Source organism: Octopus sinensis, unplaced genomic scaffold (genome assembly GCF_006345805.1).
Source record: "Octopus sinensis unplaced genomic scaffold, ASM634580v1 Contig18647, whole genome shotgun sequence".
NCBI classification, from domain to species: domain Eukaryota; kingdom Metazoa; phylum Mollusca; class Cephalopoda; order Octopoda; family Octopodidae; genus Octopus; species Octopus sinensis.
In genome coordinates, this window is record NW_021835962.1 from 2,455 (window position 1) to 12,619 (window position 10,165).

General features: G+C 37.5%; 2 protein-coding genes across 2 annotated transcripts; one reads left to right on the forward strand and one right to left on the reverse strand.

Annotated features, from left to right (window-relative positions):
- Window positions 1–3,315: 3,315 nt before the first annotated feature.
- On the reverse strand, window positions 3,316–4,146 carry LOC115231492. Its single transcript, XM_029801510.1, has one exon. The coding sequence runs from the start codon at window positions 4,144–4,146 to the stop codon at window positions 3,316–3,318; it is 831 nt and encodes a 276-aa protein (XP_029657370.1).
- A 4,001-nt stretch (window positions 4,147–8,147) lies between these two features.
- LOC115231493 (activin receptor type-2A-like) lies at window positions 8,148–9,158 on the forward strand. Its single transcript, XM_029801511.1, has one exon. The coding sequence runs from the start codon at window positions 8,148–8,150 to the stop codon at window positions 9,156–9,158; it is 1,011 nt and encodes a 336-aa protein (XP_029657371.1).
- Window positions 9,159–10,165: the final 1,007 nt, after the last annotated feature.

The following is a 10,165-nucleotide window of genomic DNA, read 5'->3' on the forward strand; positions in this document are numbered from 1 at the left end:
TGGCCGAAACGCTAAAAATCAAGAAATACAGTGCATTATCTCACCGCCATATCTTTGCCCCGATCGCAGTGGAGACATCGGGAGTCCTCGGCCCCATAACTAAAAAATTCCTTATTAAACTGGGGGATTTGGCAAGCAGAAGAAGAAATGATCATCGGGAACGGACATGGCTTTTCCAACGCATATCAATAGCCATCTTGCGTGGGAATTGCCATTCCATCTTATCCTCTGCTTCTAATTAAATACTAAATAACAGAATCTTTTAATTAGCGGATTTGGATAGAATTCTTTTGTATTCTCCCTTTATGACTATTCATACCAGTTGTTCCCAACCTGGGTTCCGGAAACCCCTGCCATGGTCTGGTGTCAAAAAATATTTCATTTTATTTATGCGAGTCAGGGTTTTCACTTTAGCCAAAACAAAATGTAGAAATAAACTTAATGCTTCACATGATATAAAGATACAGTTGTCAACAATAACTCCTAACATTGCACAACTATGCTAAGATAACAGATTACCTTAATGTTCACATTAAAAAGGTGTTTCAGTTGCTTTTAGGTTTTGTCGACTTAATAAACCTCTCATACGCACAGTGTCCAATGTATATAATATCGGTAATTTCATTAATGTTCAAGCCTGGGGTGGAATTAATATATTCTCTTATGGATGTGTCGAACCCAGCCAGAATATTCATTTTAAAGTTTTCTTTAGGATTTTCCTCGTTGGGATTTAGTAATTCCTCCCATTTTTCTTGATTCTTTTCATCTAAGAAAAAAATTCATCGCAGCATCTCTTGAACATCGAGACCATTTCCTTCTTCAGTTTGTCAGTTTCACTTTGGATAGATGCAAGCATGCTTTTGATATTTATCACAGATTTTTGTGTTTAAATTTTGATTTAAAAGCATGAGTAATCAGGTTCTAGGCTCCACGGAGAATCCTCTCAAATATTAATTTTGCAGTTTTGGCAACGTCTGAGCTCCATTGCTTCTTTTCCTCAAGACTGACTCAATAAATTAATGCACGTAGAGAGATCAAATGCAATGCCAAATTTTATCCAAAGCATACATACAGTTGATAACAATCAAAAAAAATATACAAGTTGAACAGTGATAATCTGAAATCAGTAACTATAATTATCAAGTTGTAAAGGAAACCAATTACTTTTTTGCAAAAAACAGCAGTGAGTGTCAATTACTTATTATAAGAATTATGAAATTTTTTAATTTTTTATTCTTAAATATGCCTTTATTTTTAGCATTAATACAGTCCGACCTCGATTTGGAACAGACCTCGGAATTGGAACAACCTCAGTTTTTGGAACACTTTGTAGGATCTCTGCCTAGAATAAATAATTCCTTTTAAATGAAAACCTCGATTTGGAACAAAAATTTATTATTATTTATTTCTAGTCATTAAAAAAACTCCACGCTAAATCATTATGGGTCTCAGTTACGAGAAAAAGGTTGAAATTGCTCGACAACTAAAAAGTCATTCACACAGAGTACTTGCTCAAAAATATGAAACGAGCATTGGCACAATTGCTCGAATAAAAAAAACGATTACGCCGCAAATAACCTCTGGGAACATTATTCCAAATTTTCGGACTGAAACAAAAACTGACGATATTTTTAAAACATTGGATAGTAAAGTTCTCGACGTTTTTCAACAATTGATAAGAGGACCTAAAAATTTGGTCCTTTAATAATCGGGAAATTTAAAAATCCCACATGTTTCAGAAATTTTAACCTTGAGGATTATGGTGCTATGTACTCATCTTCCAAAAATGCCTGGATGACAAGAGATATTTTTATTCAATGGTTATTCTTAGTGAATGAACGAATGAAGATGGAAAAGAGAAAAATTTTAATAATTCTTGGTAACGCTTCGTGTCATGAAAATAAATCGCTCTCAAATATCGAATTGTTGTTTTTACCCAAAAATACAACTCCAATTCTTCAACCATTGGATAATGGGATAATCAAAGCTTTTAAAGATAATTATTCGAAGGCGTTAATTGAATTTATTTGTTGTATAGATGAAGAAGATTTTTACTGCGACTTACTTAAAAAAATTAATTTACGCCAATCATTGGCAAAATGTATCCTCCGAAATAATTACAAATTGTTGGGATAATACTTTCGGCAATGAAATATTTGTTGTTTCTGATAATCTGACGGATGATGTTATAGAACAAGTTGTAGACGAAGTGTTGGAAAATACGGAAAGCAGCGATAATGAAGAAATTTTTTACAGTGGTATGCAAAATAAACAGACTACGGTCAAAGAAGTAGTAACAAAAGTGAATGAATTGGAAGAATCAGTTCTAGACATAGCTCCAATTTTGTTAAATGATTTTTACTGTTTCAGACAAAAATTGTTCAGTAGTTTGAAGAAAAATTATGGTTATGGAAAAAGGATCGATGACTATTTTTCAATAAATAATAATACTTAAGACCTTTTTTCATTAATTAAATTATTAAATTTATATTGATATTAATTTTTTGACAAAACCTCAGTTTTTGGAACACTTAGTGTTCCAATTCAAGGTCGGACTGTATTTTGTTACATCGCGAGTGTGCATTAAGGTGGTTTTCCTCCTTTGGTACAGTTGGATGTAGATAAGTCTCTACAGGCTTATATACAAACTAATAAAAATATTTTTAATAAATTACAATTAAAAAACACTTCTAGTTAATCACAAAATATATTTATAAAATTTCATTTTATGCAATGTACATTTTCAGACTAATGCCTCCTACCGACTCTCCTGCTCAGTCCCCGGCCAAGTTCGCTGGATTGCCTTAATTGAGGGACAAGTTTGTGCAAACATACACTTTGCAGGGAAAAATAATAGTCATTAATCAGCACATTCTTTTCTACCAATTGACATTCGACAGCTTGTCTTTGCTCACTCAGTCTGACTGGTGTGCCTCACGATACAGGACTGGCGAAGTTATCACAGCAATATGGCCACCCAGGAGTTGCTATTTGCCTTGGAAGAACACAGAAATGCGGAGATGACCATCCTTGAGGACATGCGGTGTTGGAAAACAGTCAAATATTCAGAGAAAATTTAGCCCAAGTCCGTCCTTTGTAGACTCTTTTCTTTCAAAGTAATGACAGGTACTGGCAAAGTTGTGCCATAACTATTTGGTGATGATTCTCTTATATTCTTTTTCTAGTTCAAAAGTCCTTTTCCTTGGTTCAACTTTGTTCCTGTAAGAAACAATCGTGCTTTTGAGAGTTTTGTATGTATGTTCTCTCTCACTTATGTTAGAAAAACGTGCATATTGTAAAAATTTTTGAGAGCTCTTAATTATTTTGGTAATTTATCAAAGTCTTTTTTGAATTAATCCAGTGTGCAAAATTGTTTTGGTTATCTAAGTTTTGGTGCCTGTGTTCTTTCCCGCAGAGGAGACAACGGAGTTTTTCCGAGCATCTGTAGGACGTATGTCCAAACTGATTGCAACGGAAGCATCTCGTTGCTGAGGGCTTGTGCCATTCGCAGCGGATATGGCTGAAGCCCGCAGTTATTCCAAAGCGGATGAGGGTGTTGGCCTCGGCTCTGGAATCCAGCGTGAGTCTGCCGACAGGCATGTCGGTTCCATTGCGAGAGAATCTTTCGAACTTGAATTCCGATTCTAGACTTTCTCTCAAGTGGAGGTTAAGATCCTCTGTCGAGATCCAATGAGGGATTCCTTTAAGGACCAAGACTGAGGCCTTCTCAGCTACTGAGGCAAGTTTATGGCCGCCTTCGCCAAACATATTCGATTGAGACAGCTCTGCTTTGAAAGCAGCAGCATCCTCGGGCGATCTGAATTTTAGAATGAAGGTGCCGGACTTCTGTAAAGTTATCCGGGCTTTGGAAGCAGTTGGCGACTTGGATAGGAGGTTAAACCTCTTGATCTTTCCAAGTGCCGGGTTTTCGATACTCAGAGAATATGTGAGGTTTGAGCTGTTAGGCTCAGTTGTCGTCTGGTGGCATTGGGTCTCACTGTGTTTTTTAGTCACAGTAGGGTTCGGATGTTCGGTGGGATATTCAGCTTTGATGGGTTCGCAAAAGGGCTGTGGCTTCGCCGCTGTTCGTCTTTGAACTTTGGAGCAAGCTTTGATTGATGAGAGATTTTGATTATTCTTGACCATTTTTTTTCTTTTCCTTGACCATGCAAATGGATTCTCACAGCAACTGTTGATTCGAGCAGAAACAACTAAACAGCCGGATGGGAGGATATCTCTTAATACGAACTCTGTTTTGATGAACTATTGAAATTATACCGCTAGGACGGGAGAAGATAATCCGCAAACCATAAAGAACATCCAAAGCGAAATTATATACGTTATGATCATCGGTTTTTTTGCAATCAGGTTCTATGCAATCAAGGACAGTAGCTCCACAGACAAGGAAAGAGTAATTGCCCGCTTCAAGGAAGCCGCACAGGCTATATTTCCTCCAGGCATGGACAATAAATACAAGGTCGATTCTTATGGGATGTCGCAGTTTTATTACACCTATTTATAAGGATGCGAATTAGACCAAATTGGCGCCATTCTTGACATGACGTTGTTACCACCAAACACGCATTCTCATTCGCCGATAAGGCTTGGCCTTGTAACATTATTTAATCGCTCAAATGCTTTGGCAGAACATGTGTGTACACTCTGCGAAAAATGGAAGCAGAATAGTCACATAATCTATCACTGTTTGGCTACACAAGAATTAATAGACGAATCACTGCAAGTGAGATCTATTTTCTCTTATTACAACTCCAACCTTGTCCCTATAGTGTACCAAAATGCTTTGGGACTCATCTCCTCTAGCATATTATCTGCTTCTAAATTGCCAGCATTTTACACCTTTTTATCTACTCTGGTCTCATTAGTTGTGGACAAAAGGTTATTCTTAATACGGATTAACACCCCGTATGAGACCGCCATCTTTAATGCTTGTGTACTCTACTTCACTCATGAAGGGCCTGAAGAATTAAATGAACAAGTGTTTATAGATCATGAAGCTTTCTTAAATGCTATTCATACCTCGGAAATGAGTAAGAATTATGGTGATGAAGGCGACTCAGAAATTAACGACATGCCAAGAGAAATGATTGATTTGCTTAAACGACCAGACATAGGCTCTGTTTATACAGAGTTGAAAAGAAAAGTAGAAAGTGACTCCAATTTACTTAACATGAATATAATATGCAGAAAAGTAAAAACAAGAATGAAACTCCATCCTTTTTTAACGGCGATATTGTGTTTTAGCGTCTTAAAATCATAAGGGACCAATTTTGATTAGAAATCGCAACTAAATTAATATTATTTTTTAAAAATTATTATGATTATCAAAATAATTATTATCTGCAACGCTTTAACAGTATTTTTGAATGATGTCTCGTGGAAGGCCGTCTGCATCGACTATTATTGTTAATAATACTCAACCAACATATGATTTGTTACTATTTGAATTGAATCACCGAGATTTTGTGGAAATAACAATGACCATGCAAGATACGGTCAATTGGTTGGCTCAATATCAGCTAATCAAAAATTCGATGAAATGCGAAAACTGCAGCACGGATTGCCGTCTTCTTTCCCGACTCGACAAATTAAAGTGGAAATGTAAAACATGCAATTTCTCAAAATCGATTCGAGATGGCAGCTTTTTCTCACAAAGTCATCTTGAATTGAAGCAAATTTTGGACTATATCTATTTTTGGGCACTCAACTCAGAAACGATTATCTGCAGCAAAGAATCTCGATCAGACTTTAAAAAAACATCAATTGATTGGGGCAACTTTTTACGTGATGTATGCGTAAAGTGGGTCGAGGACCATCCTCTCGGTGGAATTAACCCAGAAACTATGTTGCCAATTGTCGTAGAAGTGGATGAAACAAAATATTTTCATCGAAAATACGCAAGAGGTACCTGGCACGAAGGGCAGTGGGTTGTTGGTGGAAAAGAGAGGGGCAACCCTAGGAAAATTTTTCTGGTCGAAGTTCCTGATTGGAGTCGAGACACGCTGATTCCAATAATCCAAACTCATGTACAGACGGATCGATTATCTGTACGGATTATTGGCCAGCCTACAATAGAATCGAATTGTTAGGATATTCCGATCATTTAAAAGTCAACCACAGCCGCAATTTTGTTGACCAGAACAATCTCTCCACACATACGCAGGGAATCGAGTCATTGTGGTCTCACGCCAAGAAAAAGCTAAAAAGGATGAATGGAACATCCCGTGTTCTTTTTAATTCTTATCTGGCGGAATTTGAATGGCGGTGGAGAAATGATACGTATCCCTGTGGAGGCGGGAATGCATTTATTAATAACTATTAATTCTCAGTATCCTTTGTCTTAATAATTCGAGTTTTTCACTGTTTTCATGTTTTACTAAGTTGCTGTAAAAATGTAGTTTTAAAAAATTTAACTTCAATGGAGAAAAATATATTAATGAAAAGAATTGCTTTAGTTCCCTCACGGGCGAACACATTAGCGGAGGTGACTTGTAGTTGACGTGACGGAAGCACATTAGATTTAGAAAATGAAGAGTGGGAAATTATTAAAAAAGTACTACAAATTTTTGAAAAGTGACTCACGTCCGGCGTGGCTCACGTCTGGACTGTGACAATATATAAGATTCAAATATCACAAAAGTATAATAAGTAAAAAGGAGATAAAAAAACAAATCGAAAATATCACAAAAATATAAATAGATATAAGTAAAAAAGTAAATTAAAGGAACAACTCGAAAAATATCACAAAAAGTATAAATAAGTAAAAAAAGGAGATTGAAGGAATAAAATCAAAAAATATGACAAAAATGATGAACTTTCAGATAATTAAATCATTAAAAGAAAATACATCTTGTATATTCCTTCTGAATCCAATTAGAAATAAAAAATAATGCGTAGCAAATAATTAAGAGAGCACCACAAAGTAAATCGACAGCGTGCTCACACGTGTCTTAATTTATTAGATATTAGGCTAGTGATCGCTAAGTTTCTGAGTTAGATAAAAAGGCTTGTGAAGTCAGGATGACGAGCGGGATCCGCTTGATGTGTTTTGCTTCCGAATTTGAAAATTACTTAAAGAGACTCTTGTTTGGCTCCTAATCTTAATACACTGAACGTGCTCAGAGCCTATCCGGTTTATGGAAAAACGGTTCTCATTCGGTATTGGCGTATATTTACCGACGGTACTTTTAACCGTCCATTTCCAACGCCTGCGGATAAGGGCACCGCAGCTATCGTGGTCCAACAGGAGGCGAATCGAGGATGTCCAACAAAGGGTCCACAGATTAACCGAACGTTGGTCGCACGATAACAAACGCTCGGATCTGGGTCCTCTGGAGGACCTGATGTAGCAGAATTTCAGATTGTTTGCGAATGCCGCGACAAATGCGGCCAGCCCCCCGGTGGGATCTTGTGTGGGCTCGTGGAAAAATCACCGAGCAAGGATACGTTGAGTGCATCTGGATCACGTGATGTTTGTTCGGTTTTTACCGTGGTCTTGGTGTTTTAGTAATAATAATTTAAACTTATAATTTTTGAAAGGCTCCTTGTGATCGTCTGATTAAATCGTTCAACAATTCCCTGACTCTTGGGATTGTTCTTCCATGTACTTCTTGAACACAAAACTCTGCATAGATGATTAAAAACCTCAAACTCAGTGTCAGTGGACATTATTTAAATGAACTGTTCGAACATTTATTCAAATTTGCAAACTAAGCAACGATTTAAATTATTAATGCTATTCAATGAATTCATCTTTATAACAAAAAAAATTTATGTTAAAAAAAATTTATATAATAATAAATTTTGTGATATTACATTAATTTTATGTTAAACACATTTTTTATTTTTAAATTTCAAATCGTTCTAATCATAATTCACCAAGTACATCCCCTGACACAAATAAAATGCCCATTGCCAAATTCAGATGAAAGCAGGGAGCATAAATTCTGCTGGGGCGAGTCCGTAGTTGTCTTGCTGTGTTTGATTCGATGAAAAGACCCGTATATTTGTTCTAATCAAACATAGAAACATGAAGAATGCGCTGACAATGTCAATTGTGCCACGTTTTCACAGATAAAATACACGTGATCAACAAATGTGGCAGTTTCAAAACAAGTGAGGAGACCATCATGTGTTGCTGTAGCGAAGACTGTCCTGTGCAATGGCCTCTCAACACCACCAAAATTATAAATAACACAGAAATCATCAAACGTGAGTACAACTCAATGAAACTTTTTGTAATCATTTTTGCATTTTTAAGTATCTTTACAATTATTGGTGTCTATCTAAATCACAAATGGAATGAGCCACGTAGAAACACTCAAGACTATAAGAATATATTGCGAAAATCAAGAAAACTGTATTTAATTAAACCAAAACAATTAACTAATCTGAAAGTATTATTATGTATATTTACGCTACAGTTCCTATTAAATGAAAATGGAATTTTACATGGGAAATTTGGCAATCATGACGTGGCTATTAAAAGATACGCGAACAGCGATTTATTTCACAATGAGCTGACAATATTTGGGTATCTTTCCATTTCAAAGGACCACCGGCAACACTGCGTAGGCTGTGTTGGTTTTACAGAATCTCCTCAATTACTATTGACAGAGTATCACAGCCAAGCATCACTGTCCTGGCACATACATAATGTAGCAAACTGGGTTTTATTCGTAGAAAAATTCAAATCCTGGAAACCTACTTTGGTTGATAGCATGTGCCGCAACTTCTGTGGCTTATATTCATTCGCGTTCGATAGTTCACAGAGACATAAACCTGACAACTTTCTGGTATCAGATGACTGCAAGAATGTCGTTCTCTGTGACTTTGAATTTGCCCATTGCTTCAAGCTACCTCAGGAGAGTCGTCTTTGTCATTCAAAAGTGGGATCCCCTGCATACATGGCGCCCGAGTTGTGGGAAGGGAATATAAACTATCGACTGGATAGCTACATACTCGTCGATATCTACGCTTTTGGGTGTATGATCAAGGAGGCGTTGGAGGCAAATACCAGTTGGAATTACAGACAGATTATTGAACAGTGCCGGGATGATTGTCTCATTCATGATGTTCATTTCAGGCTCTCCTCTGCTGATATCATTGCTAAAATATTTATTGGTTTATGTGGAGAATAATATATCACCGTTTTACTCTATAATGTAGAGACCTTGTTCTTCATTAAGGATATTTTTGGACTTCAAAAAAGCAAGCAGGCATAATTCATTCGTCAACAAAAAATGATTTAAAATCAATTATTCCTTTTTTGAAGATAGAATATAATAGTTTTTTATTTGTTCAAGAAAAACCACTAAAATATTTTTATAATTTTAGAATATTTTTATTATTTTTTAAATGATTAATTAACCTCTTTTAATATAATAATTTAGTTTATTTTCCATACTCCCCTTCAACGAACTCTCTCTGGAGTTGCCGACTGCCGACCTCCTGGAATTCTGGACTGACGCTAAACTACCCCTCCCGTCCGACATGTCTGTGCAACGGGAATGGGATGAAATCTGGGCCGCCGACTCGTTTTCAAAGATGAAACCAGAGCTAGACCAACACCGGCTAGCGTGCCTACTCTCGGCCGCATATCCTCAAGCGGTGCATGGCTCGGCGCCTACCCATCTACATCAACAGGAACCTTTTTGGATGACGACTGCCTGAGGATCGGGATCTCCCTTCGGCTTGGCCTCGACATATGCAGCATCCACCGATGCCGATGTGGAGCCAAAGTCGACGCAAAAGGGCTTCACCATCTTTCGTGTCGCAGGAGTGCCGGTCGATGTCCTCGCCACGCCTCGTTAAATGACGTCGTGTTTAGAGCCCTCAAGGCTGCAGGCTTTCCGTCACAACTTGAGCCTGTCGGATTGGACCGTGGTGACGGCAAACGCCCAGACGGAATGACAATCTTTCCTTTTCGGGAGGCCAAGTGCCTTGTCTGGGATGGTACGTGCATCGACTCTTTCTCTTCATCGGCAATCATGTCATCTGCCACTTCCCCCGGGTCCGCTGCGGAAAAGGCTGAGACGGCCAAAATTAAAAAAATAACAAGAACTTGGACGCCGTTTTATATTCGTACCAATCGCTTTGGAGACTTCGGGCGTCGCAGGGTCTCTAACCTCGGCCTTCATTAGCGACA